Source organism: Lytechinus variegatus, chromosome 2, assembly GCF_018143015.1.
Source record: "Lytechinus variegatus isolate NC3 chromosome 2, Lvar_3.0, whole genome shotgun sequence".
Lineage (NCBI taxonomy): Eukaryota > Metazoa > Echinodermata > Echinoidea > Temnopleuroida > Toxopneustidae > Lytechinus > Lytechinus variegatus.
In genome coordinates, this window is record NC_054741.1 from 65,240,943 (window position 1) to 65,262,130 (window position 21,188).

The 21,188-nt window shown below is 36.2% G+C and overlaps 1 protein-coding gene across 1 annotated transcript; it reads right to left on the reverse strand.

Moving 5' to 3' along the window:
• Positions 1 to 8,514: 8,514 nt before the first annotated feature.
• On the reverse strand, positions 8,515 to 19,797 carry LOC121409590 (spindle and kinetochore-associated protein 2-like). Its single transcript, XM_041601502.1, has 8 exons — positions 19,633 to 19,797; positions 18,077 to 18,160; positions 17,276 to 17,452; positions 14,989 to 15,120; positions 14,212 to 14,290; positions 13,121 to 13,239; positions 11,035 to 11,154; positions 8,515 to 9,298 (listed from the first exon to the last, which is right to left on the reverse strand). Exons 1-8 carry the CDS (start codon positions 19,696 to 19,698, stop codon positions 9,239 to 9,241), a joined length of 837 nt encoding a protein of 278 aa, XP_041457436.1. The 5' UTR covers positions 19,699 to 19,797; the 3' UTR covers positions 8,515 to 9,238.
• Positions 19,798 to 21,188: the final 1,391 nt, after the last annotated feature.

Consider the following 21,188-nt stretch of genomic DNA (forward strand, 5'->3'; position numbering starts at 1 on the left):
GATACGGTTACCGTGTAATACAACGAGTGGGCGCGGCATGCATGGTTATAGGCGAGCGAAAGGCACGCTTTTTCCTTGATGTATCTAGTCTAGATTTATATGATGCATGTACGTATTGTTAATATATAAGCACCTTTTTTCAAACTCTTCAGACATCAAATGTGATATTCTACAAGAAAATGTAAATGAATATATTGGGACATTCTAATTATCTATCAACATAAAGCAAATCGGGAAAAAACATTTTTTTTAATATATATCTTTTCTCAGAGTTTGAATATGCAGACTATTCTTATTATGAATGGAGTTGGAATTACTACCAAGCATCAGGAACAACAAAGCACCAATTTTGAGTGCTGGTAACTGATTGGTGGAATGGTGAAGGCATGGAACCAACTTGGTTCCATGCCTTCACCATTCCACCAATACTAGGGTCCGTTATTTGGAAGAAAAACCCAAGTACTGTATTTTTTCTGTTTTTTGACAAATTGGGGGTACGCAGTGCACTGTTTGAATTTCAGCTCGGTTCAGTTCATTTATTTTCATAATCTCAATAAAAAACATCAAATACAATCAAAATTTACAAAACAAGTACAAACGAGAGTATTCAAAATTTAAACAGTAGCATGAACATAACAATTGAGAGTATGATGGAACTAGCAAAGGCCAAGGGCTTATCACGGGCTAGTCCCCGAAAGGATATCAGTAAAATTATTGAGTTGCATGTGTGAATTAATATTTTAAAGGAAATAGCAAAACAAAACAGACAAACGAACAATCGATATTTTTTAGTTGGTTAAAAAAATCATTTAAGTGCATTGTTTTGAGATTTAAGTGCATTGTTTTGAGAGAAAAGGTACATTTTATAATTACGTTTGAAAGACGATAAAGTGGGCATATTTTTTTACATCATTTGGTATGTCATTCCAACATTTCGCTCCTACAAAAGATATAGTTGTACGAGAAAATTGATATTTGTATAAAACGGCAAGCGTAAATGGCTACTGGTCCTTGTATCATAAAAATGGAAAAAAACTGTTAAGCCTAAAAGATTCATTAAAATTTGAAGGCAAGATGTTTTTAAAATATGAGAACATGAATATAGCAACCTGTAGTTCATACAATTCAGTGATCTTAAGAATCCTTAGATCTTTAAAAAGATTAGCAGTGTGCGAAAATGCATTTTCGTTGCTAATGATACGGACTGCACGTTTTTGTAATTTTAAAACACGATCCAATAGGTACTCGGCACTGTCCCCATACAATACAAGAGTAAGAGATATATGGCAAGATCATTGAATAATACAAAGTTAATAAGACTTGTTTGGGTACTACATTCTTAAGACGATTCACTCACCAATACTTTTGGAAATTTTGGAACAAATATCATTTTCATCTAAATAGAAACCCAAGAACTTGGTATTGGTTGTTCGCTGAATTTCATAATTATTTATACATATTTTAATATTTCCTTCTCGAGAATAAACTCCGATCACGAAGAACCATTAGGATGGTTTGCCCTCGCAATCGGATCAGTTTGAGTTAGTTACATTATTTTTGTAGTATAGTGTCCCCCAGGTGTTCCCGGCCCCCGCGGGGTTCAGGCCTTCGCGTCCTCTTTCTAGATATTATTCAACTTTATGATAGATCAGGTCTAGATTCACAGGTTTCTCTTTTTTTTGGGGGGGGTGGGCAAGGGCCAAGGGTGTCTTACAAAAGGGATTTGTGGCGGGCAGGGGCGGATCTAGGCATGGGGGCGGATTTTTGTCAGCCACATTTTCCCGGATCGGGCGCTCGAAGTTGATTTTTGTTTGTTTCTTTGAAGGGGTGGTCCTGTCACTTCTAAGTTTTATTCTAAATCAACATAAATGTATAATAATCCCAGAAGCCTATATTGCGATCGCGAGCTATTTCTTCTAGTGATTTCATGTATTTTGTCAAAAACCTGAAACATCATTGGGCAATGTTTGTGATCCTAAACGAGATGTTCCAACTAAATAATTACTGCGAGCGCGAAGCGCGATTAGAAATTTTTAATATACGTTTTGATCTGATCAAAAAGGGATCTGTTAACGGCTGCTTGCAGTTGCCATGAAGACGTTAAAATATTTCAACGATCAAATAATGCAAGCAAGCGCGAAGCGCGAGCTGAAATTTTTTTACATTTCTACCTGAAAAATGGAAATTACAAGCACTTTTTGCAATCATGAAAAGGATAAGTACAGAACTAAACAATTGATGCGAACGCGAAGCGCGAGTGGAAATATTGGAGATTTACACCTAAAAATGTGACACTCAATTCTGTAAACCATGAATAGGATGATTAATTGGAAATTCTCCTACATAATGCGAGGTCAAAGCGCGAGCCCAAATTCTGAAACTGGATGATTTAAATAGAGAGCAAGTTATAAAGCCGTATCTGAATAAACATGAGCGCACGTGTTTTCAGATTTTTTAATCTTTAGTGGGCATTCTAAATACCTTAGGCCTATTCTAATATTAAAATATTTGATATTCTGATCTTAAAGAGTCAATTTAAGCTCTTTATTTCAAACACTTTGTCTGAAAATTGTGAGGTGGATATATGGATCACAGTTAAAAAAATGCTGATTATTACTTTGAGTTTTGACATAGGACCGGAATATTCTAAGAACGTTATGTCATCATATGAAAATGATGAGTATCTCCTATTCCACTTCCTAACTGCGAGATGAAACATGTCGATATTACATCCTGAAAAAAGGGACAATTTTATTATATAAATTAATATCTTATTCATCTAATATAGGCCCAATGAGAGCGCGAAATCTGTTCATATTACGACCTGAAAACTGGGAATCTAAGCACCTTTTTAATAATGAATGAGATGCATCAGTTCATACATTTTCAACAATCAATGCGAGCGCAAATTGCGAGCCAAATTTTTGATAAACTGTCATGCAATTGGGATTTTAAGTAGTTTGTTATTATATTATCATTGAGATATACATGTACATAACTCACCAGCAAAATGCGAGCCTGCAGCGCTATATAGCTGATACGTTTTGACAAACAGTCCTGAACAGAGATATTTTGAGAACTTTATGGAATACATGCAGGAAAATATTAGGTACCTGAAAAATCCTATTTTGCGAGTGCGCAGCGTGAGCAGAATATTAGTATTCAGACCATAAAACAAATCTGTTACACAGTCCTTTTAAAAAAATCAATTTGTAAGTAAAACAAAATAATGAAAAGTTCGATTTCTGAGCTGAAAAATTATGTTTCATGGTCTGATTTCACAATTTAATATTTAAGCTACATATTAAGCCGCTCAGAGATGAATAAATCACTTAAAAGACAATGCGAGCGCAAATTTTATGAGATGGAAGATTAAAAAAAAATATTTTATAAGCTAATCTTCCCCTCATATTTTATTCACTCATCTTCCTCCTCATGTTTCATCCTTTTTTCTGCTCTTTCTTCCCTTCTTTTGCTCCACCAATAGGCAGGGGGGGGGGGGCTGGAACCGCCTATGGTGGTGGGGGCCTATAGAAATTGAGAAAATGTCTATCTAGTTACCCGGCAGTTAGTGAGAAGGAAAAAAAAAGGAAAGACATGGGCCACTTATAGGCCGCGAGCCTATGTAGTCGCATCTATAGGGACAATACATCGGGTGACAATTTCAGGGGTACAATTCAAAAGGAAAAGGACTGATATGGAGGAGGAAGACTGGGGGAGAAGAAAAGGGAGGAATTTTTTTTTAAATGAAGAGCATAACCACGAAAGAACTGCAAACTTTAAATGCCACTTATCCTCCCCTGGTTTCATGTTTTAGTTTCAGTTTTAGCAGGGCATAGTTTTACTGGCCTGGGCGACACCCGAGGTAACACATTAATGGCGCAGTCACATTTCCCCTTCGGTGGCCGTATGGCAAGTCGAGAACAACCGATTTAACATTTTTTGTACCAGTTACATTTGTATACAAATGAAAACGGCCGTTTCCAACTCGCCGCCAGCAGAACTCACTGAAGCTCCGAGCGAAAGTGTACCAGATGTGAGGACGATTCCATGGCATGATTTATCCTGTCTTTGAATTGTTCTTGAGGCTCACTTTTTTGTGAACATCCCCCCCCGAAAAAAAAAGAAATTTGCAATGGCCGATCAGCGGGGGAGGGGGCACAGTGAATCTCCTGATGTATAGGTATATGTATGTTACAGGATATTTTGTATCCTTCATCAAGAATAAGATATGTGATTTTTTTTTATACGAGTCAATTCTTGAAATGAAATAACATGGATACCTGGAAGCATGATAAATACATATTGTGATATCATGTGGGCTGCGATGCACTATGATTTATTTTATGAAGGAAGACTTATTCGAGCTTCTTAATATCGATCATTCGCTTATCCTTTGAATACCCCCCCCCCCACCAAAAAAACCCCAAAACAACCCTAATATAGATAGATATAAAAACATGAGAAAGTTTAGATCTTCTGGTGGCGCTGTTCAAAGTCGATGTAGAATACTGCTAGTGGGTTTAAAATGTGTTTCACAGATTTTCACCCAAATATTGCAACAAATAATTGATTTTTAATAAAACTGCAACAAGGAACCTGCAATCAGCCATATCACCTTGCTCCATTGTTTCTATATATTCTTGAATATTTTAACATATTTTTGCCAACTTGGATTGGGAGGGGGGGGGGGCAAATCTGATGTAACACCCTTCCAGATTGGGATTAGAGCTATCATCATTAGTTCATTATGGAAACTAAAAATGTTTATATTCTGAAGTCTACTGTAATTTATCCAAAATATGATTAATCCCCAAAATAGACAATAAAATATACCTCTAGTTGCTCTTGTACAAATTTTTATAGTTTATGTCTGGACTTTTTTCACTTTCTTTCCACGTCAGCAGTAAGGTCTATTTTGTGTTATACCTAACCATCATCTCAAAATTCTGTTTTTTTCCTAAAACCACCCGATAATACTCTAAAGAAGATAAAGGATAAACAGACAGGCACACAGCCCGCAAATATAACGCCTCTCCCCACCAAACTAAACAAAAGACCGATTATTCTCATCTTACTACCTAAACCTTCATAAACACTAAAAAAAATGCTTGATGCCCCCAAAATCTGTTCATCATATTCAAATTCTCACATGCATTCACAGTATTTGTACAAAAAAATCCTTACCTCTTCACCTCTTTTTATTCACTTTAAGACTCTCTTCGCATCTTGAGTACTCTATATAGAGTGGATTTGGCAAAATTTCTGACACGTTACTTTTATTATTCTTATTTGAATGCCATTTTTTAAATACCCAATTTAAGTTTTGGCCTCGTTTTAACAAGAAAGAAAAAAGTTGCAAACTTAAAAAAGTTGCAACTTAAAACTATTACTCATTTTCCCAGACATTTAAATACATGTACTTTAAAAAGCCAGATATACAAATTTTGATTATTTTTACAAAAATATACATAGTTTATGTTTAGTGGCATAAAAGTAAATTGAGGGTTTTAATACACATAGCAGTAGAATTAACAAAACTATCATAGATAAAACATTCTAACAATAAAAAAATCTGAAGACCTAATATCTTTACTGATATATATTTCCTTGTTTACTTTCTACCCATGTGTGACAAATATGGCCATTTTATTTCCATAAATCTGAAATAATGATTCCAAAAATTAATATCCAAGACTGCAATCTGGTTTAATCATCATCCTTATCAGGTATTACTGAACGTTTAAAAAAATAGCCATGTCTCAGGTTGCATATTGACAAAGTAAAACTGACCACTGTTGATATAAAAAAAAATCTAAATAAACAATATTCAAGACAGTATTATATTATTATTTCAGATTGCCATTTCATACATTGCCTATGCTACTGCATTTTTTTTTTACTGACTCTCATAAAGCTTTTAAAATAACCAAATTTAATACAATACAACGTGAAAATAACTTATTATTTTTGGAATATACATTATTCATTTATTTTACAAAATATTTACATATTACATATGTTTGATCTTGAATAAATACACACACATGGTAACTGATATGAAAACAGTCTGTGTAAGCCAACAAAAAAGATGCAGGGTGCTCCTACCGTGTCAGAAACTGAATTATTTAAAGATCGAATCCACCTCAGGAAAATGTTGATTTGAATCAATATAGAAAAACATAGCAAGAATAACAGTTAAATTTTATCAATATATTACTAGTATATTGGAACTTGGAAGTAAAATATGAAAATTATGACATTTTAAGATTTTGCTCATTTTTTCAAAACATATGCACATCTCAGTGACATGCAAATGAAAGAGTCTAATGATGTCCCTCACTCACCTTTTCTTTTGTTATTATTTGAAAATAAAATATTCAAATTTTTACAGATTTGATAATAAAGACCAACTCGACTGAACAATAACACGTTAAAACAATGGTATTTCCACACGTTCAGGGAAGAAAAAAACACTGTTTCACAGGACAATTAGGAAAAATTTGGAATATTTCATAAAATGAAAAAGTGACATAATGAGTCCTCTCATTGGCATACAAACCAGGATGTGCAAATAACAGTTCTGTGAAATCAAGCAAACTTTTAAAATGTCCTATCTTTCTTAATTTAGATCTCTATTTTGCTTGTTGGATTTTTCTCTTTTTATGAACATAAACTTTTGTTAGGGTGGTTAGACAAAATAAAAGATGGATTTGAGAGCAAGATGTAAATTTAATCTTTCCTTCAAATCCCTTTCAATTTTGGGAGTGAGAAATAAAAGACTGGATCTTGGAAGACAAAGACATTATGGTTAAAAGACATTATATCGCTTTGGCCAGAGAATGCCCAAGAAGGCTGGGGAATGTCTTTTGCTGGGACATAATCATTGCCGAATCCCAAATATACAGCTTAATTACAGGCATGTCCTGTGTCACTACAAATCCCCAAATAAGGATGTATTATTGGCAGTTTAATAACTTTTTTGAAGGATTCAAATCAAAACCCCCTTTCAAGCTACTGTTGTATTCATAATAGCAATCCATGAGGTCAAACAAGAATCACCCAACAGACTAAATAGTCATATCTATGATAATATGTGCCGTATGATAAAAATTCATGTCTCTATAGCATACCACACACCATTCTTCCAGTAAGCATCGCTCTCCTTGTGTATAAGCCTAATGCCTCGACCCGCAACATATTGTATTCTGGGATCTCTGAGGAACAGACGTATTCTAGGTGTATTTAACCAGGGAAGCAACTTCAGTTCTTAAAATTTTATCCCAGCAGGCCCTGCTATTATTACTGCCCCGGCTTTAGCTGGGCTGCATAGGCACTCAAGCATTCAAGGAATTTCTTCCTACTGGGTACCCATTCACCTCACCTGGGTTGAGTGCAGCAATGTGGATAAATTTCTTGCTGAAGGAAATTACGTCATGGTTGGGATTCGAACCCACGACCCACTGTTTCAAAGTCAGGAGACTAATCCACTGGGCCACAATGCCCCACATGTGCAGCAAACCTGAATTATTTGTTGCTCCTATAGATGATTTTCCCTTCTAAACTCTTAAGGTATTGTTGATAATACAATAGCAAACGATGACCAATATGATCAGAGAGTTTGGGTCAAATTACATTTTTCTATATGTCAATGCGAGTAATTTTTCATCCTATGAAACAAAACAATTTTAATATTGGCAGGATAAACACGGTAATAAGTGGTGGCACAGATGAAGTAGTTGTTATAAAGCATCCGTCACCTAAAACGATAATACCTAGACTGCCATTATTTTGATACTGCTATTGTTATACTTCCTGTAAAAGAATACATTAACCCTATCTAGGCCGGGGGGGCTCGGAGGCCCTCAACGAGTTGCGCGATATTTTTTGTGCGAAATTTTTTGACTGCGCTGCTCGCTGACTTTTTACTTTCAAGTCTTGTGCAACTTTTGAGATCAATTTTGCGTCACCCGGGTATATGGTTCCGAAATTACGCAACATTATGTAAGTGCATGTCAGACCGAAAATTGCTCAAAAACGTGATTTCGTGTACAAAGTCAATGCAAATTGTGTTTTCAACCAAAATTCATAAATGTATGATTATTTTTAGTTCTGCTATTCTAAATGTATTAATTTTATGCTTTTTATGATCACAGAAGAGTCCCCAACAATATTCATTGAAAAACAATGAAAAACAAAAGGTAAAAAAACAAAGAAATACATAAGAAATTGCAAAAAACAATAGAATACATAAGAAAATAATAATGGTATTTATGATATTTATTGTGATTTGATATCACAATTTTTTTCATGTACACTTGCTTATGACACCACAAACAGTTTCTATACCAAAAATTAGTACATTTGGAGCTTTATTTAGGGAGTTAGAGGAAAAAGTATGATTTCGCATACTAATTACGCATAAATTAGCATAATCACTTAATAGCGATTCGCATGAAATAAATTACTATACAATCTTGTAGATTATGTCCCAGGCATCTCGACGGCCGAGATCTTAGGGGGGGGGGGCTGGGAGGCCCCCCGGCCATAGGGACTCCCAAAATACCCTGGCCTAGATAGGGTTAAACAACATGCCAACATTACCATAATAACAATTAGTCTTTCATGAATGGGAATATAAAGATAATTTTTAATACTCATGACAAACAAAAGAATTATCTGGTCTATTAGTTGAAAGACAGGCTTGTCAATTCGGTGGATTCACAATACAGTGTGCCATCTATCAGTTGCAGCGGACAAAATTTGCAATGCATCATGGGAAATAGTCGACATCTGTTGCGTGTTAGTTCTTAAGTGAATGCAAGCATGCAATTATTCAGCACTGGCCCACGCAGCTCGACCGGATATGCTCTTTACAAGGGTCCAGGAGGAAGGAGAGAAATTTGCCTGCATATTTCTGTGCAAAATTTAGATGTTTTTGGTGATTTTTCGCCACATTGTTTTCATTTTTGAAGTACTAGCACTGCGCGCTGCCTGCGCCTGCACGCGATGTCAACCACAAAGTTAGAAATTTGGCCTGTTCGCTGCAAACGATTGATGGCGCGTCGTATCGTGAATCCACCGAACTGAAGTTCCTCCCTATACCATTCTCCCTACCAACTTATTGTCCAGGTGAATGTCCCCTTTAATATTCTTGGGCTGATTTCTGCAACCTAGAATGGCAAGTAAAGGCCTAGCTCAATCACCAGACATTGAACGGCTTCATCTGCTTTATCTATCACGATAATTTGACGGCTCCAGTTCTTGTTATATTGATGATCTTCAGTGATCGCAGTGTCTGCAAATGATAAAAAAATAAACAAAAAATGTACATCGGGTAATCAGTCACAAGGGCAAAAAGTAATAGGTAACAGTGAAAACAACTGCCAAACCATTTGATAAAATGCTTTCATAGGGGATTGCATAACATATGGTGTGTTTTCAAAATGGATCTCCCATTGTTGGGAAGATGAAAACACCCACTGGGATATATAAGTTCTTTTCATATTTATGGAGTAGTAAATACATTCAAGTCCACTGCAAAGGATGTCACTCCAGGTGGCCGTTTCATAAGGCTGTTCGTAAGTTAAGAGTGACTTTAAGAACGACTGGTGATCCTTTCTTGTGGTAAATGATATTCACCCTGTACATGTTTTTAAAGCTCAAGTCCACCCCAGGAAAATGCTGACTTGAATGAATAGAATCGGATGTAAAATAAGAAAGTTATGACATTTTAAAGCTTCGCTTATTTTTCACAAAACAGTGCTATGCACAACTTGGTGAGTCAATCGATGATGTCCATCACTCACTATTTCTTTTTTTTGTTTTTTAATTGTACAATATTTCATGTTTTAGAGATTTGACAATAAGGACCAACTTGACTGAACCATATAGTATTAAACAATGCTAATTCCACATGTTCAGGGAGGAATTAATCATTGTATCACTTCACAATGAGGAGAAAATTGTAATATTTCATACTTCATATAATAAAATACAAAAGAAATAGTGAGTGGATGACGTCATAGTCTCCTCATTTGCATACAGGCCAGGATGTGCAAATACCTGCTTTGTGTGATTAAACTTTATGTCATAACTTTCTTATTTAACATCTGATTTTGATGAAATTTTCATCGTTATGCTTGTTGGATTTGTCTCTTTTTATTCAAATCAACTTTTTATAGGGGTGGACTTGTCCTTTAAGGGCCAATTCAGCTATATTTATAGATTTCATCAATTAGTCACCATGCCCTCACACATTGAATATATGACCACAAAAAGCAAAAACAAATTATGTACCGGAAAGCATTTTTGTGTGGTCCCATACATGTACTTCTGCATGCAGTGTATGTGACTCACAGCAAATAGAAACATCTAGGCCCCGTTGCATAAAAGTTACCATTATGGTAACTTTGCCATCCAATGGTAACTACCATGGAATCCTTGATTCTGATTGGCTGTTGATCGTCATTACCATAGTAACCATAATAGTAACTTTTATGGTCATGTTCTTAGTGATTACAAAATTTTTAACAAAAGCTAATCACTGGGTGCATGATGATAGACAATCATTTTGAGACAGGTTCTTCTACAGTTTAATCTCTTGATAAAGATTTTATCTTAGTATTAACGGTAAATGCTAGTTGTGGTAACAATAGCAAAATGAGTTCGTATAGAATCCAATGAAATGACCACCAAAGAGTCTGTTTGTATAAATAAAAAATATGTGCCGAAGGATTCTGGAAAAAATTGTGTAATTACTGAGAAATTAGAAAATAAGCAAAGGATTTGGGTCAAGCGACTTGCCGACATTTAAAGCAAACTGTCCCAAGTGCGCTTATCTGTGTTGGTGATCTTTAGTGTGAACATTTTTCAGCATAGATTTCAAGATTTCACAAAGTTCAGTTTATGTAACTATACCAGATCTAGAACCTCGATGATATACTGACAATTAAGCCTGGTTTTACAGACTTTCTCTTGAAATCAGTGTTTATTGCAACTACTGGCACTTCTCTTTAATCTCTAAACACTTACCTTCAGCTTGGCTTCTCCTGTCGCCCCTGTGATCTTCATACCCATCTTACTCATATCCGGTACACTCAATGGAGCAGTGTTTTTTTCGGTTTTGAAGTGATCATACAGCCTACTGTATACCTACAAAAATGTGACCAACAGAGAATGGAATAATAATGAAAAACAAGTGGAATGCCTCTGGCCGTCTCACCTGCATCACGCGGTTCAATATAGCAACAGTGCTGACTTTGAATACTACTCTAACTCGCACAAGATGTTCAGCGATACATGGTTACTCTTATGTCCACTTTTTATGAACTAGACCAATAAACTTACAGAGATATGATGGTTATTCAACAAAAAACCCCGACATGGCCAAAGTTCATTGACCTTACATGACCTGTGACCTTGATCATGTGACCTGAAACTCGCACAGGATGTTCAGTGATACTTGATTACTCTTATGTACAAGTTTCATGAATCAGATCCATAAACTTTCAAAGTTATGATGGTAATTCAACAGATACACCCAGTTCGGTCAAAGTTCATTGACCTTTGACCTTGGTCATGTGACCTGAAACGCGCACAGGATGTTCAGAGATACTTGATCACTATAATGTCCAAGTTTAATGAACTAGACCAATAAACTTTCAAAGTTATGATGGTAATTCAACAGATACCCCCAATTCGGCCAAAGTTCATTGACCCTAAATGACCTTTGACCTTAATCACGAGACCTGAAACTTGCACAAAATGTTCAGTGATGCTTGATTACTATTATGTCCAAGTTTCATGAATCAGATCCATAAACTTTCAAAGTTATGATGGGAAATCAACAGATATCCGCAATTCGGCCAAAGTTCATTGACCCTAAATGACCTTTGACCTTGGTCATGTGACGTGAAACTCGTGCACGATGTTCAGTGATACTTGATTAACCTTATGTCCAAGTTTCATGAACTAGGTCCATATATTTTCTAAGTTATGATGACATTTCAAAAACTTAACCTCAGGTTAAGATTTCGATGTTGATCCCTCCAACATGGTCTAAGTTCATTGACCCTAAATGACCTTTGACCTTGGTCATGTGACATGAAACTATAATAGGATGTTCAGTAATACTTGATTAACCTTATGGCCAAGTTTTATTAACTAGGTCCATATACTTTCTAAGTTATGACGTCATTTCAAAAACTTAACCTCAGGTTAAGATTTGATGTTGACGCCGCCGCCGCCGCCGTCGGAAAAGCGGCGCCTATAGTCTCACTCTGCTTCGCAGGTGAGACAAAAAAACAACATCACAACACTGACCATGGCATCATCACATTGTTTCTTCAAATTGGTTTTATATTAGGGGAGGGAAGGGGGAGGGGCCGAAATCAATATATCAATTCTATCATAGATAGAAACATGACCAAGACCTATCCTTTTTTATACTTTTATTCTTCCTTCTTCATCTCCCCTCATTTTACTAAAGAAAAAGAAAATACCACCTCACAAATAATAAGATCCATTGTGATGTGATTTGGAAATAATTTACAATCGATCTACCTTTAATGTTAGCAGTCAGCTTATGAATTGTGAATACAAAAATTTTGACCTTCTTGTCTGAGAAAGCACTGAACTGGTTCTGATGATTGCAAAATCAAAGCAGCAGCCTTATGAGTTATGAGTGATTTAAAACTCATTCAGTCTTTAATTCATGTTGACGGATTTTTACACCCACTTATTAAATCTTATTTTGTGTTAACAGATACAATATGTGTTAGAACGATTCAACCAACAGTGATATTAAAGAGGCTAGAACTGGCTATGAAGTCACTAAGTGCTGAGCAGTGAGCAATGTGATTTGCAGCATTTTTACACCCACTTTGGGTGATTTCAAATTAGTGTTAACAGATATGTGTTGTTGTTTTTTCACCAGGGTCCCATAACACAAAGGTTAGCGATTAATTGTACACTCAATTTTCACGATGGATTGTACATTGTAGTCGATGGAATCAATCGTAGAAAAATGTTCTAAAATCATTGCTCAGCTTTGAGTTACAGGCCCCTGGTTGAAAAAGAGGCTGGAACTGACTTTGAACGATGTCACTTCTGTTCTTACCCTGTTCACATCTTCTAGTTTTGCTCTTCCTCTAATGAGATCTGAGACTGATGTAAACTCCTCTTCTGTGACAGGGACCATTTCACTAGACCCAGCTCGAAGCTCTGCTGGAGAGGGACCTATCAAAGATATCATCAGCTATAATAGTTACCATCATTTAGTTCAGATGAAACCCTAAAACAACTTATACTTAATCAGGAATTTGACGTGTCCAAAGGACACAGATGCCTCCGCTTAACAAGATCAGAAATTCATTCAATATGATTGAACCACTATCATATATAATGAGCTGTGACCTTTGACCCACAGACTCTGAATTCAAATTAGCCTGTATTTTGGTGTCATCTACCTACACACCAAATTTTTTTAAAATCCATCAAATATTTTTTGAGTTAATGCGCGGAAACTAAGTGGGGGGGATGGACGGAATGATGACGGACAGTGGCAAAGCTTAATGCCCCCTCCGGACTTCGTCTGCGGGAACACAAAAATACAAAGGCCTGTATTCCAAACTAGGGTTGAATCTAAACTCTGGGCTAAGTTGTAGATTAACCATGGATAACCCATTGTGACAAAATTCACAACAGGTTGAATCTATCAGCTCAATTAAAGAAGGGATATAAAATAGAATTAGGCGTTTCCTTTGAAAGCATAGTGGGAAATATTAATCCTCAGTTGGACTGGCAATACAACTATTTTTCCCTCAGGGCTATGCCCCTCTGGAAAAATAGTAATTGCCAGACAAACCTCCGATAAATATTTCTCACTATACTTTCTCAAAGCCCGATATATCCGTATACTTTCTCTGAGAAGCAAATCACTATTATTTTCAACAGGAAAGTGAAACACGTATTATAATGACAAACTATTTCACTACATTAACCTCATTTTGAAATATTTTTTCACTATTCAAAAACATGTCCCATAATAGATATCACAATATTAGGTACTGTACATATGAATGGAAATGAAATTTTCTTATATCTATGCTTTACCATCTGAAGAGATATAAAAGATGTAATAATTCAGGAAGAAGTAGTATTATCAAATGCTCTTTAGAAAGGAATGTCAATATATACTTAAAATCTTACTTATATCAAATGTTGTATCGATGGGTGAAAGATTTTCCTCTTCTTCAGCATTGTGTAACTCCTCGTCAAGCTGTAGAGGCTACATTGGTAATTGAAACAAAGGACATAATTTACTCAGAAGATAAAGATTCTTGCAGTGAGAAACACAACATCGATCTATTTTGGAATACATACTAATAGTACAATTCTTATATACGAGAATGTACATGTAGTGTGAAGGACCTATCACGAGGGTCTCAACGCACATCAGAAGAAAAAAAAATGAGGGGATGACGTGAAAGATGACTGAAATATCCAGCCGTGGTTTTCAACTAAGAAACAGTGATGCAATATTACAAGTCCATAACAAGAATTAATGATGGAAAGAAGGAGTAATAATAGTGCTGGTAGACATTTGATTCCAATGTTTGTTATTGTAGTCAGCTGCAACCTCTTTATCACTGATTTAAATAAGTTGTATCACGCCAACAACATTAGACAACACCAAACTTGAAATCACCCAAATGTGATTTGCCATAAAAAAAAGAGGTAAATCAGTTTTGAATTGCAATCATTCACTAGACTGCACGACAATGCTATAATTCAGATGCAATTAAGTCTTTCCTCAAACGAGAGTATTCATAACCCTGAAACTTCTATTTGCTTTCTAGGTATGACTTTTCATATACGGTAGGTCTATTGTAATTCATTTTAAAAAATTGCATTGCAATGGGTTTGCACAGTGTGAGATGGGCTTGACTGAACGACAATTTGCAAGGAGATGAAATTTTGACTTACAGGTACATTGCTCTGCTCTGTTTGCGGTTGGCTTGGCACTGAACCTTGAGATACAGGAACGGGTGCTGAAGATGATAATGAGATTCCAAGTAATGACTGGACTAGAGCTTCCTGCTCAGACACATCGGGGAGCTAACGATAAAACAAATGAACAATAAAAGTTAGCTTTCATTATTTGGAAGGAGATGAAGGATGGATAAACTAGAAATATCAATGAAGGCATATATAGGTGATTGACACTTCATACTACCACAGCAGTCATATAAAGCACCATCACACTTTTCTATTACCAAAACAAAAGTCTGACACACACACAAAAACAATACATCTTGCACATGTATCTTAACTATACTCTAATACATGAGCCAAGTTTCATGAGCAATGGGCAAAAACTCAGGAAGTTATTAGGCTCTGGAAAACTTTCTCATTCTTTGCCATGACGCCACAGGTTTCTTAACCTCATGCACTTTCAAAATTCCCTGACTTTTCTGTGATATTTTTTAGAGCAGAAAACGTAAATGTCCATGATGACCATCTTATAATTTACATGTATTGTAATCTAAAGTCTGCAAAAACATTAAAAATATCAACAACATACAAAAAATCATTACAAATAAACTCTAATACAAAAAACAATATGTTTGGTTTGTATATTGTTTTGTTCACAATTTCACAGATGTATTCAGGAAAAGTTTTGTTAGAATGTCGGAGAGCCAAGAAGTTGCAACTAATGCACAGACCTGCCAACCTTCTACAACCCCAAAAAGTCTAAGGGAAAAAAGTATTTTTTGACAAAAAAAAAAGTATTTAAAAAATAATCTCAACATAATAATCGCCAGCCTGCAGTAGTGAGATCGGTGAAAAAAGCATGCGAAATGACTCTACTTGAAAACTTGATAATTCACCCTTTTAAACATGTGCTTGTAGGAAAGAATTTACTTGTTCTTTTCATGCAACAAGTTTAAATACTGACCCATTGATCAGTGACTTTTACCGGTCTGGGACAGTTGGACCAGCGCTAGTATCACACGCTGTGTATAATACATACTCCGTGATCAGAATAAAAAATCATACAAAAAAGTATTGGTGTAATTATAGCAAAAAAGAGAAACAGATACTCTAAAAAGGGAACGGTTGGCATGTCTGCATATACCAGCGCCGTAGTTCGGCCAAAATTATGTTGTTTACTGAAGAGTATGATTACTTTGTGTGTGTTTGAGACTGTGTGTAGATGAAAGAAAAAGTGGGAAGAAACTGGCTTGCAATTTTAGTCACAAAAATTGAAATAATGCATCCAAAAGCAAGAAAAGAATTGTGCATTCTCTCAAAGACTTTTTGATGGTAGAATAGGGCCATCAAAAATTGTGATTTTTTCCATAATTGTGGCACCAAATCATCACTAATGTCAAACCATTGTGGAATATATTACAAAATCTAAATGAAATCAAGTTTGAAAGAGTGTTATTTTGCCTCTTTTGATGGCTGTCCATCTGTTTTGATGATGACCAAGATGATCCATGTGTGTGGGTTCAAGTCTAGTTTGAATATGTTTCTTAGCATGAACCCTTAGGCCAACTTTAATTGAGCTGCAGAAGGACTGGTTAAGTCTGTGGACAGATTCTTGGAATAGAGGTACTTAGAGGTGTCTTGCTGCTCTCTTCTCCTCTTCTGCCTGATTTCGTTCCAGTTTGGCAGAATGTTCTCGATTTCTTACAAGTTTTCTCCGATTTGGGGCCCTGTTATATAAAGAGTTGCAAGTTGCAGCTACACTAAATAACATGGAAGTCTTGCTTTTAAATGGCTGCTGAGCCATATTACCATGGTATTTACCACAATCTTGGTACTTTATACCTCAGGCTCCACTACAATTCACTACCGCTACACGTATCAATTCACTGCCGAATCCAAAATGGCGAACGCGAATTGCACGCGGGTCATGCACAATTCGCGTTCGCCATTTTGGATTCGGCAGTGAATTACATGGAGGGAACTGCGAAGCGGCTTCAAATCACCGATTTTTAGACATTTACAAGAAAGGGCAAGGAGTGAGTCTGTGTCCGATGGTAAGTTTAGTCATGGTAGAGTACACTTAATGTCTTTTTTTTCATGACGTATTGCCTTTTTTACCAAAAACTGAGTTTGTCACTGGTTATTGAGAGCAAGTGTTTATCGCCCAATGGATCGGGTAAATGTAGCGAAGGGTAGCGGTGAAGTGTATTGGAGCCTACACGAACCGTCGATTGAGGTAGGTGCTTTATGAAATGGGTCTCTCTAAGTGATAACTAACCTCTGTCCCTGTTGTTTGATGAAGCTTCTGTATTGCATGTGAAGCTGCCACAAGCTGTTGTTTGATGCTAGAGATCATCTCCTCTTGTGCTTTCTTGATACCTTCTGTTTCCTCCATGATGCTTTTATAATCATGTTTGACCTGTTCTAATCGCTGGCTAAGCTCAAGCGGTGAAGTCTTGATGAGCAACAAATCAAATTGCAAATAAAAAGGTTAAATATACTTTCAATGGACATACCTACTGTACATTTATTACCATTTCAAAAAGAAAAAGTGAAAAACAAGTATAGCTCTTCACACATTTCATCAATATTTTGAAAATATATGAATACCAGTTTTTCAAGAATTTGTGATAGAACATTGAGAATAGTTGAAGAGTTGAGTGGATTTCCACCTATAAAGCTCTGAGACACCAAGGCTGACTTCCAGTTGTCCGGAATCTTACCCTCAGCAAGCTATAAGATTACATTTTACACAGCAGCTTAACAAAAGGTAAACAGTCAGAAGTTCACCTACATGTAGCCCTGCTGATTTGTGTTTAGTAATGGCATTAACAAAATGATGTCATGCTCAGTGATTTGCAAGAAAGAAAAGACAGCCTCCCTTTCTTTTGTTAAGATAATTTAGGAATCTTTATGGTTTGCAAATTCAGTTTCAGCATATTGAATGCAATTTATTCATGTGATTGATTTGACTTTGCCACCATAGTTCATAAGATTTTCAAATTTTCTGCCTACTTGTACATGTAATGGATGGTCAGGGTACAAATCTTATACAAATTTAATCATCTACTAGTGATACCTGATTCTTTTCTTGGGCTCCTTCTTGAAACTCATTCTCAAGCTTTCTGGACATGTACTCCACATCAGACTCCGCCTTCTGAAACTAAATATGAATAAATGATCTTAAAAATGCAACCTTAACTGTTTTTTTATCTTTTAAAATCCCTATTTGATTTGGTGTCTTGTTCAAATAATTTAGCATATTGTTTTAAGTAAGAGATGCATACATGGCAATAACTTAGTGTTTTTTCTGAAAAAATCCTTTCCCAGCAAAATTTTATGTTTCTTTATACACTTAGGACTCCTGTCTATACCTGGATAACCAAAGAAATCAGTGGGCTTGCCACAACTACCAGCCTGATGCCTTCACCTCTGGCTGTGGGACCGTCAAGACTGTATGTAGGTTCACACTTCGCCGACTTCGCGTTCATGGCTTTTCATCGATTTGCATGTAAAATAGTTTAAGTGCCTCGAGAGAGTCTTTCTTGTGGAGTCTTTGATATGAATTTAACTTGGCAACAGCTAGCTACATAACAGAGCACATCCATGACGTTGTTTACTTATATAATGGGGTGTCCAAACTCTATGGACATTTCAGGCAAAATTAATTCACAAAATATTCACATTTTATACAAAAACAATTCAAATACTGGCCACCAAATCGATGGCAAGATCATTAACTCTAAAATTATGACAAAAATGTGAAGAACCTATGTCAAGGGGTTTCGCCGGTATCACATTTTCAAAATGCTATTGATTGAAAAATGTGCGCTGTGTTGAAGAAACATTTTGCTCAAACCCTGTGAACTTTAAATGGCTATCACAATGTTGAGTTATTGATTGGATTCTATGTTGTTCTAGTTTTAATATGCTGCATTACATCAAAAAAATTGTGTATTTTTTCATTAATTACAACTTAAAACATAAACCCATACCAAGTTATGGAGTGACATCTGAAATATTCACACACAGGCAGCATAAAATGAACTTAAATTTTAAAATTTTCTCTTGTGATCACTGATGTAAAATGATGACCTTCACTTCCAAAAGAAAATTTTACAAAACAAGCAAGTTTGCTGTTGTTACCTTGAAATTGAGTAAATAAAACAATATATGTAGTCCCATCACTCCCATGACTCCCATGTATAGAATTTTTGTGTGGTTTGGATTTAGTTTTATATAATGGAGAGGCATACATAAGAAAAAAAAATTGTGGCTAATTATATTAGTAATGGTAATTGACTAATTATGTTCCCCTTTTGTATTTATGAAATCCCGTTTTGTTCCAGATTTGAAATAGAGCCAATATATAATTTTTTGGATAATGTCCACTTTTGCTTGGAATTGCCCAGCTCCAATTCCAAACAGACGGAATTAATTCCGTTCCCTTTCTCAAGTCAAGTTTCTGCCTGGCGCTGGCCTTACTCCGTGCCCCCGACTCCGAGCAGGCGCTAGGCGGGCGCGAGGTCGAGTCCCAACTTGTGAATTGTGCGAACTGGCAGTGCCGACAGTCACTGACCCACTGTACGGAATATAGCTCAACGACAGCTTAAACAAATACCAGTGAAAAAATACCATAGCTTCAAGCTTGTCCACCATCCTCTCCATCTCTTGTGCTTGATCTCCTGTCTTTTCTGCCATTTTCTGTTGCTATTAAAACTGTAAATTCATTCAACCTCTCATCCGATCCCCGACAGATTCGATGAATTTAATATGGTATCTTTGAGAATGATTAAAGGAATAGAAATGAAACAATAGCGTGGCCGCCGCGCCGGCTTACGTACACTAGTTTCAAGTTTATATTTTATATTATTTCAATCTCCATAAAAACATACGGGCACACAAAAAGAAGATGTATATAAAAAAAGCTTTATTAAAGCTACAGGGGCGCTGTTCTGGGGCCAGGGGGGGGGGGGCACAGTGCCCTCGAGGCCACGACTTTTTGAAGCATGCACGTATACATTTTTTTTTACGCAAGAAAACGGCCCTTTGGCCTAGCTTATCCCTATCGAACGTATACTTCGGGACATTGGCGGCGGAAGCCAAAAATTTTAGGAGGGGACAACCAAAAATTTTTGACAAGCAAAAAAAAAAAAAAGGTTCTCAACAACAAATTTAGGGGGGACCGTCCCCCCCTCCTCAAATTTAGGGGGGGGGGCACGTCCCCCCGCTCATAACTTCCGCCGCCTATGCTTCGGGATCGAGACCAAGGTGATATCTCCTTGATTAGACTGTGCTCTTTTCACCTGCATGCATGAAGATTGAGGAGGACCCGTTTTAGGTGTTCCCTCACTTCCCTGGTGCCCTTTCTCGTATAAGTGCAAATTTCAAGCAAAAAAAAAAAAATATGCTCCCTCGCGAACGTGTTCTGTGCCCCTGCTTTCGCTATTTCTTTTTCTTTTGATTATATTAATGAAATTCATCCCTTTTAACCTCAAATTAAGTCGATCCCTATATACTTTGATTAGCCTTTATTTACTTTAGACGAATGCACCTTTTCTTTTCTAGTTTGTTCAAAATGTTAATGTTCTGATGGCATCCCTTTTCCTATTACATAATTCTAGAAAAACACACTTTAAATTTCAAATTATAATTAACAGCATCATTAGTAAGAAACCTGATGGGCGTTTCATGAAAGAACTTGTCGGACGTTTCATCCGACAAGTCTCATTTTATCCGACAGTTACCATAGTAACAGTACCTCTCAGCCAATCAACGTCAGAGAAAGATGTCAGATCTGACAACTTGTCGGATGAAAATTTTGATGAAACACTCCCCAGAAAACAATATTCTCATTTTATCTCACGTGCTTTAAAGGAGAATTAAACCATTGGAACAAGATAGCTTGTGTGAAAACAGAAAAATCAAAGAAACAGATCAAAGAAAGTTTGAGAAAAATCGGACAAATAATGAGAAAGTTATGAGCATTTGAATATTGCGATCACTATTGCTATGGAGATAGCAAATTGGCAGTGCAACAAAGATGTGTGATGTCACTTGTGAACAACTCTCCCAATTACTCTAGTATATATTTCACTTGAATTGCCTCTTTTATCACATCTATCCATAGATCATGTGTTCTTTCTACATGAGGGCATGTAATACATATTTTTTAAGAATACATCATGGAT